General features: G+C 32.7%; 3 protein-coding genes across 4 annotated transcripts; all 3 read right to left on the minus strand.

Moving 5' to 3' along the window:
* Window positions 1–414: 414 nt before the first annotated feature.
* On the minus strand, window positions 415–4,590 carry LOC130961959 (uncharacterized). Of its 2 annotated transcripts, none has more exons than XM_057888014.1 (4): window positions 4,483–4,590; window positions 4,289–4,334; window positions 2,399–3,013; window positions 415–2,169 (listed from the first exon to the last, which is right to left on the minus strand). In XM_057888014.1, exons 3-4 carry the CDS (start codon window positions 3,008–3,010, stop codon window positions 559–561), a joined length of 2,223 nt encoding a protein of 740 aa, XP_057743997.1. In that variant the 5' UTR covers window positions 3,011–3,013; window positions 4,289–4,334; window positions 4,483–4,590; the 3' UTR covers window positions 415–558. The 2 variants fall into 2 exon arrangements, with proteins under 2 accessions (XP_057743997.1, XP_057743996.1); XM_057888013.1 differs by having other exon boundaries at window positions 2,399–3,010; window positions 4,483–4,577.
* Window positions 4,591–12,251: 7,661 nt separating this feature from the next.
* LOC130963538 (uncharacterized) lies at window positions 12,252–12,665 on the minus strand. Its single transcript, XM_057889639.1, has one exon. It carries the CDS (start codon window positions 12,663–12,665, stop codon window positions 12,252–12,254), a length of 414 nt encoding a protein of 137 aa, XP_057745622.1.
* A 777-nt stretch (window positions 12,666–13,442) lies between these two features.
* Window positions 13,443–14,369, minus strand: LOC130963539 (uncharacterized). The gene has a single exon (XM_057889640.1). It carries the CDS (start codon window positions 14,367–14,369, stop codon window positions 13,443–13,445), a length of 927 nt encoding a protein of 308 aa, XP_057745623.1.
* Window positions 14,370–17,775: the final 3,406 nt, after the last annotated feature.

The raw sequence follows: 17,775 nt of genomic DNA on the forward strand, positions 1-17,775 counted from the left end.
AAATTAACCTCACAAATTTATCAATATTATTATTATTATACTTATTTAAACTTTAAGTGCAAACATATAAGATTTAAAAGAATAATAAATTTTGAATTTGGTAAGAAATAATTTTGATCTCTCTCCAAATGATATTCTAAGTATATGTTTGATTTTACTTTGTTTAATAGAGTGAAAAATAGGTAAAATGAGTTACAAAATGTCATGTAAATTTAATTTAAATTTAGATGCAATATTGAATATGAGAGTTTCTTTATTTATTTATGAATAGCTTGTTTATTTTGAAAAAAAAAATTTTCTATCAATATCAAAACTATATGTAACATGAAAACACACTAACATGTAGACACTAACATGTAGAAACGAGGGTCAATCTCAAAATGATTAAATCTAAATAACTAAGTATGCTACAATTTTATTATGACCTATGACTTTGATGATCTTGTATACCCTTATCCATTTGAAACAATAAAATCAATCATCTATATAATTCACATAAAAAAAACATTTTTAAACATGTATCTTCAAAAGATGAATCTATCCCAAATTTTTCAGTTTTCACATATCATAAATATCCTCCTTACCCAAATTGATGCTACTGCTATATTCCTTGATCACATTTTCCTTCTCTACTCCTATGTAAGGCATAGGATTGTCAATGCTATCATCACCACCTTGAGACTTTGAGTTATTCTGTGAAGATTCCAAGTTTTTTCTCTTCCTCTTAGAGTTGATAAACCGGGACTCCAGAGCTTCCAATGCTTTTCTAGTCAACGGTCGATTCCTTGTACTCTGGCGCCTGTTGACAATGATTGGTTTCTGCTCTTCGTGGCCCTCAGAAAACTCTTCTATCTCATTGATTTGAGTTACCTCAGATGGAAAGCAAGGTACATTTTCACATTGGTTATCATTGTTTTGTTGTATGATCATAGATGATGGAACTTCAATTTCAACTTCTAAATCAGGTTCAATGAGAGGAAGATTCAAGTCAAGTAGCATCTTGGTTTTGATTTTGGTTTCTTCTCCAGGAACTTCTCTAACTCTCTGGTTTTCAATATCACTGCCTTCGTTGATCATGTCTGGAATGCTCTCCGATTCTCCATACGATTGTGACGAGGACTCGTTAGAATCTAACTTCTTATCTACAGAAGTACTTACGGTACAATCGCTATACTCTCCATGGTTAGCCATTGCTAACTTTGGCTTTTTCACTATAGGACGCGAATATTTTGAGCAATCTGATATCACATTTTGGACAAATCTGTACTTGTTGATCTCCTTTGAAGGCTCTTGTTCTTCGTAGTTGTTGACTGTATAATCAGGTGACTCTATTTTCACCCTTTTATCAGAGGATTCTTTGACTAGGTTTGAAGAGCTAGTTTGTTCGGCTTGATCTTCAATCTCTTGAGAATGAGATGCACCTTGTTCGGATCCACTGGAGTGGCTAGAGATGGTAGACATAGTCAAGGTTCGAAAAGTTGAGATTCTTGGTTTTCTCCCCTTATGCTTATCCGAATCAGAAACTATGGTGGTGTCTACAATTGTGAATTTCATTGGATCTTGACGCTTTGAGCTATGAATTCGAGGATGTGAAATTTGATGCTTCTTTGAGTTCCCATCTAAGACTTGCTTTTCCTGTTTTAATTTTTTCTTAGCTACACTCTTCTCGTTTGCTTGAGCTTCCATCTCAAGAAGCCTTGGATCAGACGCTACTTTCTTCAACACATCACTTATGGAATCAAAGTAGTGGTTATCTTTTTGAAGTTTTGCCCTTGAAAATTTCTTGATACCAGGAGTAAGAAAAACCAAAGATTGCTTCGAACCAGAAACAGTACCATCCTTGTATTGTTCAGAGTGCCATCCTTTTGCTACAAGACGAGGCCAAACATCTTCCCAAAAGAGATCGTTGGATCGAGCTTTGTTAAGTTTTAGATCTCCTCCTTTGAGAAGTTTAACTATGTCTGTGGATGAAATACAGTTTTTCACCTTCTGTATTTTCTGTTTAACAGAATTGTTGTGCTTGATTTGTGTTTTCTTGGAAATGGTGAGATCTTTTTTTCCTTTGCCAACACCTACGGCCGCTACAAGCTGGTCAATTCCAACGGCATCCTTCAAAGCAAAAAGATAGTCTTGAAATCGCATCTTACCCTCAGCAAATTTCCCTGTAAGCTGCAATAATAAATAAACATTTACGTAAATTCGGATTCCACCGCTATCTTCTCGGCTACTAAATGGTTTATACTATAGTATACAACCATAACTAAAACTAGTTATACTAATAACAGAGACACTCAAAGTAAGTATTAGTAAAATGTTAAATTCACATGTATGTTTTGTTCAAAGCCAAAAATTAATCATCACATATTTACATTCAATAAAATATATGACAGAAAAATACCTCAACCACAGTGATCTGACATTCCTTTGACACCTGGGAAGATAATCGCGATACCAGCTCTTGTTGCCTCCATCCTATGAATATTTTCTGGCCATATATACGCCGGTTAGATCTCCACTTCCGGCACTTCGACCATCGGCAATATCCTTCGGACCTATGAAACTTTCCATAATAGAAAGAGAGTATTTCCCCCATACTTTTGCTCCCAACAAATCTCTTCACAGTATTAAGATTCTTCCCAAAGGCATAAAGGCCTAGGAGAAAACTGTTGCGTTCAACGTCTGTCCAAGATGGAGCACTCAGCAAGCCGGGTAGAAGACTTGAGCCCCTTGGAGTAGTGACAGATTTTAAAATCTCAAAACTGCTTTTAAGTTTACAATGTGGCCTTGTAAGAGGAATTCTTAGCTTCAATGAAACAGCTTCTGTCTTATCCGAATCTCTTGAAATCTTCACTGGCTGACAAATACGAGGCTCTGTTACTAATGATGGAATCTCAGCCTGGTACTGATCTCCGAGTCGAGGAGCTTCTTTTCTGTCTCTACGTTTGTTATCCAAATAAGATTTCGTTTCAGTGCCTTCTTTGTTGTCATCCTCAAAGCAAAGAGTCTTCATCTGCTAATATTGGACAGTTAATATTTTTTTTAAAAAAAAATTGGCTTGGAGAAACAGAGAATTTGTAAAACATTATGCAGAATTTTAATCAATAATCAATCATTTATCCATCTAATTAATTGATTTCGTAACCAATGATTTGCATAAACAAAATTAAGACAATACCATAGTATAAGTAAAACCCTCATATTTACCTTTAAACATAAATTTAGTGATTCTGAAAATTTAAGGTTTAGGGTATCCATAACCATGTATAATCACAAAAAATGCAATGCGATCTTACTTTTGTTCAAATTTGACTCTTGCATACCATTGAAAAAGATAAAAATTGATGTGAACAATTCTGTAAAGAAAACCAATTAAGTAACCACAACCTGAAAAACCTAATCACACCCAACAGCCGCAACATACCCAAATCGAGTTTCAAACCTAGATCAGCATCTCTCATCTCATAAAAAAATGTATGAACAATTAATAATTGATGATAAATAAACTGAGCCAGTACCATAGTATAAGTCAAACCCTCATTCATACATCTAAACATGAATTAGTAAATCCCTAGAGAAGAAAAACAAGAGAAGCAATAATTTTTAAATCAGTAAAACTTCGAATATATGCAGAACCCTACAGAAAAGTAGAAAATACAATACCATCTTATTTTCTATCAAAATTGAATCTTGCATTGCTCTGTTAAAAAGGGGGAAAAAATAACAAATGACGTGAACATTTCTGCAGAAAAAACCAATCAAGCAACCACATTCTGAAAAATCCAATCACACACAAAAAGCCACAATATACCCAAATCCAGTTTTAAACCCAGATCAACACCTCATAAACGTTGATTAATAAGATTTTACACAAAACACGAAGAACATTAACAACAACAATAAATAGCAAAAATCATCATCACCACCATTATCATCTTGATATCCAAGGTAACACTCTCTTCACAAAAAGTATGAATCAAACAATTAGCAGCCAAGTAAAGAAAAGATTGAATTAGCGGGTATGGGCATCAAAATCAACTTCAACATTCTAAATTTTAACACAACTACATATAATTCTGAAACAAAACAAGAGAATACACAATAGTTACAAACATTCCAGATTGCAGAAAAAGAAATGCAATAACATGCAAGGAATAAATATTTAAGAAAAAAAAGGATTGTATATGTAAGCCTTAAAAGGGTACAGTGTAGAAACTAGAAATCGATCAAAGTGGGCAAAAGGGTCTTAGAAAAAAACAAAATTTATTGTCAACTTCTTTTCTCCTCTTACCTCTATTGTTGTTGGTGGTGGTGGTGCTGTGAATGAAAAACTGAAACTGAAACCATTGATAAACATAATAGGCATCAAAGAATGAATTAACTAGAGAATAATAATAATAAAAATAATAATAAAAGAAGGAACAAGTTTATATACACAAATTAAATGTATATAAAAGAAAAGAGTTTAATTTGTTAAGTAATTACCTCGTATTGAAACAAGAGATGTCAAGTTTCAGAACCAAACCAAATTCTCATAGTTGCATTCTGTGTAACTAGAGCGGAGAGAAAATGAGAGAGAGTATCCAAGTGAATTATAAAACGAAAGTTCTCTTCATGAGGGAGAAAAAATATCACGATGTTAGTTCTAAATCTATACTGAAATTACGATAATATATACTCATTTTTTATTATTTTTTAATATAATAGCAGCTACTAAAATATTAAAATTTACTTTGGTGACTTTAAAATATTAAAATTACAATAAAAATTTAATTTCAAGATTTAATTTTTTTGACATTAAATTATATATCGACAAATTGGTTATTATGATTTACTTTCTTACTATGTAAATAAAATATATTCACTTAATATAATATATTTAAAAAAAATAAAAAATTTTAGTGTATTTTAATAATTTTAGTTGAAAACTTGAAATAACAAAATAAAACATTTATTGGGCCGATTTGTCAAACTGATAAATAATAATTAAATATTTATTTTATCAATTTTTTAATTAAGATAACCAATGAGGCCTTGGAACAAGGCAGCACAGCATTACGTGCGGTTTGGAAATAAATATGATAATTAAAAATATTTTAATTTATAATTTAAATTATGTTTTATATTTGATTGATTAAAAATTTTAAAATATTTAATTATATTTTAGATAATGTTTATTTTATTTATTATAATATTAATTTTATTATTTTATTTTAACAAACTTAATTGATGATTATGTTTATTACATATTTAGAATTATAAAAATTTTAATATTTATGAATTTAAAAATTATAATTTTTTATTATATTTTTAAAAATTATAAATTAATTAAAATAATTATGAAATTATATATATTGTTTAATACTTAACGGTTTATTAATAAAAAATTAATTAAAAAAAACGAGAAGCCTGCCAACCTGCCGATAGGTGGATAGAAAAATTTAGGATTGTTTCACTAGGCAGGGCGGGGCATGTCAACCTGCCAAATGACGAGTTTTGGTGGGATGGGACGGAACGGGATAAGTTAGTCCGTTTAACATCTTTTTACAAGTATACCTGCCACACTAGGAACTGTACATGTATTTAAGTTCTCGTTGAGAAAAATAGAACCCATAGTAATAGTAGTGTGAGAGTGGATAGGGCCGTCAAACGAGCTAGTCTGGTTTATTTAGGTTGGATCCATTTAAGTTTGTATCCACTTTATTTATAGGCCATAAATTTTTAGTCGAGATCATTTATGGTCAGTACGAGAGTTAAATGGTGGGCTTGTCTGCTTATCCTTTTATTTTTATTTTTTGAAAAATATTTTGCAAAAAATATTATTTTTAAGTTAAAAATCTTAAACAATCAATTTTTTAAGTAGATGAATCAGATTTTCGGATTGAGTCAAAAAAATATATATCTTTCTAAAAAAGTGCTACTCTTAAAAAAAATTTGTAAAGAAAAAATAAATAGACCGTTTGTGTAATTCGTCATTTTTATAGATTAATCGGGCCCAATCTATTTAATCTAAAATTTAAACAGACTTAATTTTAGAAAGAAAATCCGTCCGTATATATACGGACCGATAAAATTAGCCCATTTTAACAATTCTATAAATAAATATGTATTGTGTAAGTCCAAAAACATTAAAATAAAAAAATAAAATAGAATTATCTCTTTTTCATAATAACATTGTCTACTACTAGAATAGTTAATTTTGGCTAATAAAACGGTTTATGTCGTCATTTTTATCAGTAACAACAACTCTTCATTTTTCTTTCTTAGTTTTTCTTTTATCGAAAATGGTAACATATACTCATTTTTTTAATTATATTTTATATAATAACAGTTACCAAAATATTAAAATTTACTTTGGTCAGTTTGGTGACTTTAAAATATTAAAATTTTGTAAATTAATAAGAATTTATTTTTAAGATTTAATTTTTTTAACACTTAATCATATATAAGCAAATAAATTGGTTATTATGATTGACTTTTTTACTCTATAAATAAAATCAGTTTATTTAATATACTATATTTAAAAAAATTAGTGTATTTTACTATTTTTAATAGAAATAACAAAATAAAATATTTATTAAATTGACTGGTCAAACTGATAAACAATAATTGAATATTTATATTATTAAACTTTTCTTAAAGTTAAGATAAGCAAACGAAGTCTTGGAACCGGGCAATATTACCTGTCTCACTTGGGCACACGTATTCGAATTTTCGGTGAAAAAAAAAATAGAATCCATAGTAATAATACTATAAGGGACATTTACTGTATAAATTAAAGTAGTATAGAGAGAGAAAATAATTTTTTTATAATTATTTTTTATTATTTTATTGTTATTTAAAGTGTGAGTCCTACTTTTTTCAATCTCTCTTTTAATCCATAAAAAAATTCATAAATTTACATTTTTACCATATAATTCACCATACTATAATAATGTGTGACTTGATGCATGTTGTTGTGTAAGTCCAAAGAAAATTTAAAATAAAAAAAAAGAATTATCTTTTTTTTTCTTGTTCTTCTGCAACTAGAGTAGTCGATTTTGGCTAATAAAATATTTATGTCGTTATTTTTTAGGTAAAAATTCGGGTGTAGTTGACTTTACGTGAAATTAATATTTGAGAACACTTAGATGATTTGACTGATTTGACTAATTTTTTATCTAACGGCTCTCAAATATCAACTTCACATGAAGTCAACTTCACTTGAATTTTTACCTATTTTTTTATTGGCGACAACAACTCTTCTTTTCTCTTTTTTTAGTTTTTCTTTTATCGTCGATAGTAATATATATTCATTTTTTAATTATTTTTTAAGATAACAGCAATTACTATAAAAATATATAGAAAAATAATGTATATAGTGAACAATTTAAACAACAATTTTAAAAAGGGAAAGTAAATTTAAAATTGAAATTAAGATTCTTAATTAATTAAATAATTATTATTAAATTTTAAAATTTGAAAAAAAATTAGGATTAACATCTAAACCATTACGTACGGTTATACATTCCCATATTATACGTTTTGCATCCTACCACCCTCTCAACAGCATCGTGCGTCGATCTCTCTCGCAACTGTTATTGACATCGCTGTAAAGCTTTTGACACTGTCGCCTCCCTCACCGTCACACCAGGTTCTCCTCTAATCTTGTTAGTGACACCATTTTGCACCTCTCATCAACGTTGATATCTTCCGCAACGGTCGTTGTCGTCTCCACAAAGTTTTTGACGCCGTCGCCTCATTTACCGTCGCACCAAGTTCTCTTCCAACTCTGTTGTGGCGCCGTTTTTGCACCCCTCACCCCTTTATCCATGTCAACGTGGTTCTTATTAATGGCGGCTATTATAAGCTTGTGGTACTCGAACTCCATCCACGTCGTCACGAACGATGCTAGATTCAGCCTGGGATTTTCGTCCAACATGAGTTCGTCGTTTATTATCTGGTACACTGTCTCTTTGGGTTAATGTAGTAGGTATGCGGGTGATTATTTTAATTCTTAGTCGGATGGCCATTTTATTAGATATGCGGATAGTTATTTAAATTCTTATGAGGATAGTTATTTAATCGGAATGGATTTAGTTAGATACAATTAAAATATGTTAGATGTTCAATTTACTAGCTATACGAATGATTAAATTTTTGAATTACTGTTTTGGTTAGCTAATTTAGGTGAAGTATGTTTTTTTTTATTTTATTATACCAAATTTTTATTCTGTTATTTACGTTATTTAAATTTTTTGTTGTTTAACTAACAAAACCGTTACTAAAATATTAAGATTTACTTTGTTGACTTTAAAATATTAAAATTGCATAAATTAATAAGAATTTAATTTTAAGGTTTAATTTTTTCATAACATTGAATCACACATAGGCAAATTGGCTATTATGATTGACTTTCTTACTATGTAATAAAATATATTTATTTAATATAATATATTTTAAAATATAAACTTTAGTGTATTTTACTATTTTTAGTAGAAATGACAAAATAAGAGATTTACTAAGTCTATTAGTCAAACTAATAAATAATAATTAAATATTTATTTGAGTAAAGTAATAATTAGATTCTTGAAGATTTTGACTTCAAATAAATTAGTTTTTTAAAAAAAAGTATTAATTTAGTCTTTTAAAAAAGTAAACCATAAACACATGTCCTTCTATGAATTTATTAACTAAAATCTAATGATGATACTTATATGTACTGTTAATTGGTCTGATATATCTATCTATAAAAAATAGTTATATACTCATATAGATAATAACTTTTGGAATGAAACTTCACTTATTTTAATAGAATTTATGATAAATAAAAAACAGTTGATAAATGATATATGAAAACTCAAAAGATAAGTCCAAAACTACAAAATTTTTCTACTCATGTGATAATAACGAGACATATACTAATATAAATAATAAAATATATAGACAATTCAGTTTTATTTTGCATATTTATTAACAGAAAAATATACATATCCACCGTTTATTATCTTAGAAAATCTGATAAATATTTTTTTTTAAGAATAAATTAGTCCAAAATTAATATTTTTAAAAATCTAATTTTTATTTTACTCTATTTATTTTATTTTATTATATATATATATATTTTTTTTTAAGTTAAGATAAGCAACTGATATCTTAAAATACGGTAACATTACCTGTCTCGTTAGGAGCTACAGATGTATTCGAGTTCTTTGTGAGAAAAATAAAACTTGTAGTAATAATAGTGTGTCGTAAATGTGTATCACTGTATTGTGTACGTCAAAAAAATTAAAATAAAAAAGTTAAAAGAATTATCTCTTTTTTCTAGTAATATTGTTCTTCTACCATTAGCGTACCCAATTTTGGCTAGTAGAGCCTTTTATGTCGTAATTTTTATTGGCGACAACAACTCTTTCTTTCTCTTTTTTAGTTTTACTACTAGGATAACCGATTTTGGATAGTAAAACAACTTTTGTTGTCATTTTTATGGGCGACAAATTTCCTTCTCTTTTTAGTTTTTCTTTTATTGGCGATAGAAATATATACTTTTTTTTTTATTATATTTTGATATAATAGCAGTTACCAAAATATTAAAAATTTACTTTAGTGACTTTAAAATATTAAAATTGTGTAAATTAATAAGAATCTAATTTTAAGGTTTATTTTTTAGTAATTATACATCGGCAAATTCGTTACCATAATTGGCTTTCTTAATATGTAAATAAAATCTATTCATTTAATTCAATATATTTAAAGGAAAAAAATCTAACGTATTTAACTGTTTTTTAGTAAAAATAATAAAATAAGACATTTATTAGGTCGACTTGTCAAACTGATAAATAATTATTGAATAATTATTTTATTATTAAGAGCTGCACACGTATTCAAGTTCACTGATAAAAAAAATAAGAAGAATTTTAAGTGTATCGAAAACACCGATATTTCAGTTGTTTTAATCGTTAATCTGAATTATAAAAAAAATATATAATATATATTAATTAATATCAACGGTTAAAATAACTGGAATACCGATGTTCCCGATACACTTAAAATTTTTTCAAAAAAATAAAACCCGTACTAATAGTAGTGTGTGAGCAGAATGTATTGTGTAAATAAAAAAAAGTAAAGATAAAACAAGAGTGAACTACACCAACCCGGTCCCTGACCATTTCGCACAATGACAAAGCAACTTCTGACGAATATTGTAATCCACTTCGGTCCCTGTCCCATACCTTCGTCACACAAGCCGGTACTTGAGGGTGAATCTCCGGCAAGAATGAACAGAAAACGCTAAGTTGTCACGGTAAGCGTGTGTGAGCTGGATGACGTGAACGATTGCTAGAGACGTGGACAACTGAAATGGACAGGGGGTTAATTGTTCGCATCCACGTCAACATAAAACGTGGTCGTTTGAGGGGAGGTGACTTCTTATTCGTTGTGGGTATTCGTCCCCCTCCTTCTGACTAATTTGTGAAGCCCTAAGTCGCCGTGAGCAGCATGAGGGAGCTCACTTCAGCATCCCTTCACGAAATTAGAAGAGACGTAGTCAACAACGAAAGCAGGAGTGCAACCATCGGCTCTGCTGGAAGTGTTGGACCGCGGAAGACGAGGAAGAAGAAGAGGTTCAATGCTCCACGGTGCTATTGTGGAACTCATGCAATTCTGTTCCTATCTTCGACGGAGCTTAACCCTAATAGGTTGTTTTATGGATGTCCCAACATTAAGGTGATTTGAATTTTTAATTAAGTTCATTTGATGTGACCCCCTGGTAACATGTTCTTACCATTATTTGTAAATATTACAGAGTTCAGGTCACATTGCAAATACTTTGCATGGCTTGATGATTTTGTGGCGTTGTTCGATTTTGAAGGCTCGAAATCATTTGGTTTTGATAGTGGAAAGCAACCCGAAGATCAGCACGTGGCTACAGCTGAGATGCTGGGTGAAAAAGTGAGGGAGCTAGAGCATACAGTACATGCTTTAGAACTGCAAGTTAAGAGATGCAAACATGTGCAGAATGACCATAGGTGTTTTAGTGTTGCAACAGTTGTTGTATTTTTCTGTGGAATTATAGTTGCAAACTTCGTTAGAACATTAAGTTAGAGGATGACTATGTGAATTGATGTTAAGATTGTTATCTTTTTATGATATTTTGTTTGGAGATAATCAAACACATATGTTGTTTAATATTATTATTGTTATTGTGGACATATGAAGCTGAGAATAGGCTTACGAAAAGCAAACACAATTCATATATTATATTAGGTTCATGCACTGAAGAAGCAACACAAAAAAAAGTTCTGAAAATGTAACAACACATATTTAGGGGCAGCATATAACCCTTTACAAAAGTGAGATAACACATAATTTATCAGTTTTCTACTTGGGGCCTAAACTTTCCAAAACAAAGCCAAATTAACATTGGCAGAATATACCAAAGTAAGACACAGAATATATGAAATGAGTTTGTCATATCCCTATATAGATTATTTCTTTCTTGGTGGGATGAACCCAGGAGTTGGAATAAACTTGAAAAGCCTTGAAACAGTCCCAGAACTTGCTGTGTGCATTGTCTCCGTGGATATGCTATTTTGTGTTGGTGGAAAAGAAGCCTGATACCCATTGTTGGTTGAATAAATTGGTTAACCATTGGTGGAGCAGAAGGCCTGACCTCCATTGCTGGTTGAGCATATTGGTTATTGGTGGAGCAGATGTGGGAGGCATTGGGGCCTTACAATAGGGTGCTTCCTTCTTTGCAATTGGTTCACCTGTTTAGTAAAGATGGGCTGTTGTGGTGGCTTGTGATTCAAGTTAATTGTATCTGATGCAGGCTGAAACAATAAAAGAAGATAGTTACGTATTGAGAAAATATTGAATAAAGACAAGTTATATATTCACACAACAATACCTCTTTTGCCTGTGGTGCAGTTTGTAAGAGGGTTATCTCATCCACATGATCTTGAGTAAGTGAAAGATTATATCTTTCAATCGCTTTAGGTTGCTTTTTCTTATTTTTCTTTGCTTTTGCCTAGACTAAGAACTTTGCAGTCAGATAACAAAAATTATCAATAGGACTGTAGGTGAAAAGAATATTTACCAAAGGATCACTTTGAGGTGCAGCTGCACTAGTGCCCTGTTATAGCTTTCCTAATGAAATGGATAACCAATAGTTAAGTAAGACAAATCGAATCTTGACCATTAAAATACCAGACACTTAAGACCCTGACCATGTCTATAATATGGAAAATCGAACCCTAAGATACCTGTGGTGTGTTCTAGCTAGGGACATTGGTGACTACAATCTGCAACTTAGCAGCCCTTCTCTCTTTCTTGGTTATGGGTGTCCAGTTTGGGTCCTTAGCTTCATTTTTGCAGGTCTTGCAATAATACCTAGTTTGGCCACACTTACTGCATGTGACTTCAAAAGTCTTATTTGCCTTGTTCGAATGCATTTCTTTCTCAATTGGATCCACCTTCCTCTTCATTTTTGGGCGGTGTGCATATCTCTTTATTGGTGGAAGATTACATGGTACTGCAGTTGATGGAATCCAGTACTCTTCACTGTTCACAGGTTTGATGCAATGTTTGTAAGTGGCCCTAATGGATTCCATTGTCAGCCACTTATGCATAAACTCCTCTAGCTTCAACCCAATCTTGTACATGGCTGCAACGGCATGCCTGCAAGGCATTCCTGAAGCAAAGTACAGTATTTTACTATAGTAATAATCAGGTGTACAATACATACAGGTAATGAGTTAGGACATAAAATTACCAGTGAGTTGTCATACGTTGCAGGTACATGTCCTTTGATGCATATTTACCACCAACTTGTAGTTTTTCCTATGCTCCTCAAATAGAACTCTATCGCTATCTCCGGCCCAAATTGCTTTTCACTTATTGGCACTAGGTTTAATGAATTCGTCTAATCTTTTCTGTTGTACAGGGGCCAATAGACCAGAACAAGCCTCCAATTTTTTCTTATGTGTGACTATTTTTCTCATCAGGTAGCACCGTAAGTCCTCACACATCGTCAGAATTGGTTTTCCACGGTATTTGACAATCTTTGCGTTCCATACCTCGCACATGTTGTTCGTGATGTTGTCAACTTTGGGACCATGACTGAATTAAGCCTTAGTCTATACTGCAGGCTCAAACCGTTGAAGATACTCCCAAGCTCCAGTATTGACTTTCTTCATTTTCTCCATAGCAGTGTTGAACCCTTGCAATGTGGTGCATCGTGCACATTCCCATACCAATTGTTTCGTTTGCTAATCCTTGAAATGCTTTATAAAATTCTTTCAGTTATGAAGCACACAGTTCTTGTGGTATGTATTAGGCATAACTTCTTTTATGGCTAGCTCCAAACCCTTCAGACATCATACATACAAATTAGTAAACAAATAAGTACCAACCACGAACATAGTTCAACAATGAAATTAACATAGTGAAGTTAGACATGTTACCTTCTACTGGTCCGAAATGAAATTCAAGCCAAACTGTGTCACTTCTCCCAAGTCCTCTTGTAAGAGTGTCAAAAACCACTTCCATGTGTCTTTGCATTCGTTAAGAACAACTGCAAAGGCAATGATAAAGAAGTGGTTATTGGCATCTTGTCCAACCGCACTTAAGAGCTGACCACCATAGTACCCTTTCAGAAAGCATCCGTCTAGGCCGATAAGAGGTCTGCAACCCTCTTTAAACCCCTTCTTAGACGTGTCCAGACATATATACAATCTATCAAACAGTGGAAAAGAAACTAGCTGGGGAATTGTCTTCACTAATGCTATTGTGCCCGGATTACTCCTATGTAGTTCATTCAGATAATCACGCACTTTTTCATATTGGTCCCTTGCATTACCAATGACAACTTCCCTAGCAACTTTCAGGGTCTTTGCAATCATTCTTGGGTTCAGCTGGATGTTGTATTCTTCTATCATATGCTCCATTACATATCTTAGCTTCATGTCGGGTTGAATGAGAAGTTTTTTAATTAGCTTAGAAGCTAGCCATTGACGGTCAGCCATGTTACTACCATAGTCCCAAGCACAAGAATGCTCATCAATTAAGGTCTTCACCTGGAAGCATCTACTGGCAGAATTCCAAGAAATATATATCAACCAAGGACATTTATTAGCTGCACATGTTGCCCTCAGTCTATGCTTCTCATTCTTAATGTATAACATGTCCTTTCCTTCATGTACGAAGTAGTCTTTTAATGCCTTTTTGAAAATCTCAATTGTTGGAAACAACTGTCTAACCTTGAACTCAACCTCACCATATTCAGTATCTTCATCAAATGGATCATATGCTATCTTACCCTCGTCCTCTGAAGAGATTGGACTGTTGAAGGCCTCACTCTCATACTCATATGGCTTTTCATAGTCACTATCCATCTCTACATTAGTAGGAACCGAGCCAGACTGATGAAGCCCTTCACCCACATTATTTTTGTCAACACTCTCTGTCCCACCTACAGGACTTGGTTTCTGCCCTCTTCTTGGGCCCCAACATTCGGCCCAGGCCCAGAATTATAGTCTTCCATTGATCCATCCTGCAGTCCATCCCTAAGTATATGTCTTATTCTCACACCTAAATATTTTTTAGATGTCTTCTTCTTAGCAGATGAAGAAGCCTTATTACCCCTAATCTTCTTCTTAGCTGAGCCTCCTTTTTTCCCTTCACCATCTCTAGTCCTAAGTTCATCATCACTACCCTTGTCATGTGTTCATAACCACCAGCCTCTTCATCCACTTTTCTCTTACCTGACAATGATTTTTTTGGCACCCTCTTTTTTTTTTTTTTTTGCTCTTTTCCCTTCATCACTGCTGTTGTCATCTGTCTCATACCCAGGAGGAGGAGGCTTGTAAGGCTCATCCTCTGTTGTCTCATATCCATCATCGGAAGACGATGATGATGAACTCACCATAACAGTCCCAGGGGCCACACCATCCTCCATTACTTCAGCCACACTTCGTGTTCAAAATAAATATAGAATTCATCAGTGTCCCTGTTCATAAGCTTATTTTTCCTCATTTGGTTAATCTCCATATCCCCTTTCATGGCATGAAGACTAGCCTCCATGTTGGGTGCTCTCATATCTAGACAAAATATCTCCTTATACCCTGTGTAACCCAACTCCTTAAACAATATCACCAGGTCAAAAAAGTTCACATAATCCAAGTCTAGTGGGGAAAACCTCTTCACTTTTCCATGCATGTAGCACAGGCCTCCCTCAGAATCATTTTGAAATCTCCCCTCATGATGAAACACCGGAATAATTAAATATTCAGACATCTGAGAAAAATAAACATGCATTACAATCTCAGAATCAATTTTTCCTAAATTCACCACAGTCAAAATTAGTGGAATCTGTTTCTAACTTTCTCTAACGTGTGCTTAAAATAATACATAATCAATTCTGATTAATCACATTGGACATTTCTTAATCAGGTTTCATGTTTTGTTTATTCAGACTACAAGTGAGTTGTAAAGCTCAATGGTGGTGTGTCAGAGTGAGTTAATAGGACCACATAAAGCACAAGACACAAAGAGGTCGATGGAGAAAGGGACTTACCTAGACCGTCACAAGCACCGTCAGTCAACTCCTCCAAGAGTCGTCAGAGCTCCGTCAACGACAATGACGTCAGCTTCGTCAATGCCCACCCTGGTAACAACGTCAACACGACTCTCTAACTCCCCAAGGTAAACAATGGTTACGAAGGTGAAAAACATTCTCTCCTAGGGTTTTCTGATAATTTTGAAAGGTAAATGAAGGGTTTTTATGGAATGGCACACTGTGAAATAAAACGACCATGTTTTATGTTGATGTGGATGCGGACAATTAACCCCCTAACCATTTCAGTTGTCCACATTTGCAGCAATCGTCCACGTCAGCCAACTCACACACACTCACCGTGACAGCTCAGCATTTTTCGTTCATTCTTGCTAGAGATTCACCCTCAAGGACCGGCTTGTGTGACGGAGGTATGGGACAGGGACCGAAGTGGATTACAATATTCGTCAGGGATTGTTTTTGTCATTGTACAAAATGGTCAGGAATTAGGTTCGTAGTTCACTCATAAAACAATTATCTCTTTTTTTTAATAACGATGTTCTTCTACCACAAGGGTAGTTGATTTTGGTTAATAAAGTAGTTTTTATCGTCATTTTTATTGGCGACAACAACTCTTCTTTTTCCTTTTTTAGTTTTTCTTTTATTGGCTATGGTATATATAGTCATTTTTTAATTATTTCTCAATATAATACCAGTTACCAAAATATTAAAACTTATTTTGATGACTTTAAAATATTAAATTGTGTAAATTAATAAAGTTTTAATTTTTTAACATTGAATCATGCATCCATAAATTGGTTACCATGATTGACTTTTTCATGATGTAAATAAAATCTATTCACTTAATATAATATATTAAAAAGGAAAAAAAATAATTTTAATATATTTTACTATTTTTAGTAGAAATGACAAAATAAAACATTTATTGAACTGAGTTTGATTGAACATCCATTTTATCAATATTTTTTATAAAGTTAAAGATAAGTTATTGATATCTTGCAACACGACAGTATTACATGTCTCACTAAGAGCTGCACACGTATTTGAGTTCTTAGTGAGAAAAATAAAATCTACAGTAATAATAGTGTGTGAGTGGATGTGTGTTGTGTAAGTGAAAAAAAAAAGAATTATCTCTTTTTTTAGGATAGGATAAGGTTTGAACCCAATCTTAACCCTATTTGCGGGTTGAATTTGTTATTAAAATTCAATTCTATCTTACTCACGGGTTAAGAACAACCCAACAGTAACCCTACCCGTAGGTTTTCACAAATATACAATATGATTATACAAAAATACTATCTGTACACTAAAATCAACCACAAAAATTATCCACCAATGTATTTATGTATAAATACCAAGGTTCTGAAAATCGATCGAACCGGTCGAATCATGAATCGACGGGAAAAATGAATTGGTCAGATGCCAAATTTGAGGAATTTAAAATCGCCGTTGAATTGTTGAACTGGCCGAGAGCCGATCGATCGAACCAAACTGTGACCCGACCAGTTTTTTTAATTTTGCTAACACGACGCCGTGTGGTTGAGCATTAGAGGAACCCTAACCAGCCCTAACCAAAACGTGCTCTCTCATACTTAGCCACTATCCGAGCTCCTCTCATCGAGCTCCTGCTCCTCCCACACTCTCTTCTGTCCAGCCACCGTTCAAACGTCGAAGCCTCCATCGCATAGCCACTATCCTACCGGCGCCAGCTCTGTTCTACCGCGCTCCTGTCCCTTCAGCCGTGTCAGCCTTCGATCGTGCTCCTTGTCCTCTCTTACGCCAACTCTGCTCTGTTTTGCGCTCCTGGTATTAATTTATCTTTTTATAACTATAATTGAATAATTTTTCATTACTGTGAACTATTAATTTTTTTTGTTGTTAGTTAATCCGCGAACTGTGATTTTTCATTACTGTATTTTAAGATTGTGGATAATTTTGAATATTTGTCATTAGTTAATCTATGAACCTTGCTGTTGTTACTAGGTTGAATAATTTTGAATAATTGTTGTTAGTTAATCTATGAATCTTGCTTTTGTTACTGGGTTGAATAATTATTGAATAATTTTGACTGTTGAGATTATTGGGTTGGAGTGGTTGCTGTGAACTTGTGATATTATAATTGGATTTATTGTTATTGAATTGCTGGTAATTTTTAGGTATGGATGAGAGTATCAACCAAGACATACCTAGGGATAATAATGCAGAGAATAATCTGGCTTCAAATC

The sequence above is a fragment of the Arachis stenosperma genome, chromosome 2 (genome assembly GCF_014773155.1).
Source record: "Arachis stenosperma cultivar V10309 chromosome 2, arast.V10309.gnm1.PFL2, whole genome shotgun sequence".
Classification (NCBI taxonomy): Eukaryota; Viridiplantae; Streptophyta; class Magnoliopsida; order Fabales; family Fabaceae; genus Arachis; species Arachis stenosperma.

Excerpts from the sequence above, each read along its gene's own strand:
- LOC130961959 (XM_057888014.1), bottom strand. The coding sequence starts at position 3,010 with ATGAAGACTCTTTGCTTTGAGGATGACAACAAAGAAGGCACTGAAACG. Across the intron at positions 2,170-2,398 it reads GTCAGATCACTGTGGTTGAG|CTTACAGGGAAATTTGCTGA; the intron begins GTATTTTTCTGT and ends TTATTATTGCAG.
- LOC130963538 (XM_057889639.1), bottom strand. The coding sequence starts at position 12,665 with ATGCCTTGCAGGCATGCCGTTGCAGCCATGTACAAGATTGGGTTGAAG.
- LOC130963539 (XM_057889640.1), bottom strand. The coding sequence starts at position 14,369 with ATGGATAGTGACTATGAAAAGCCATATGAGTATGAGAGTGAGGCCTTC.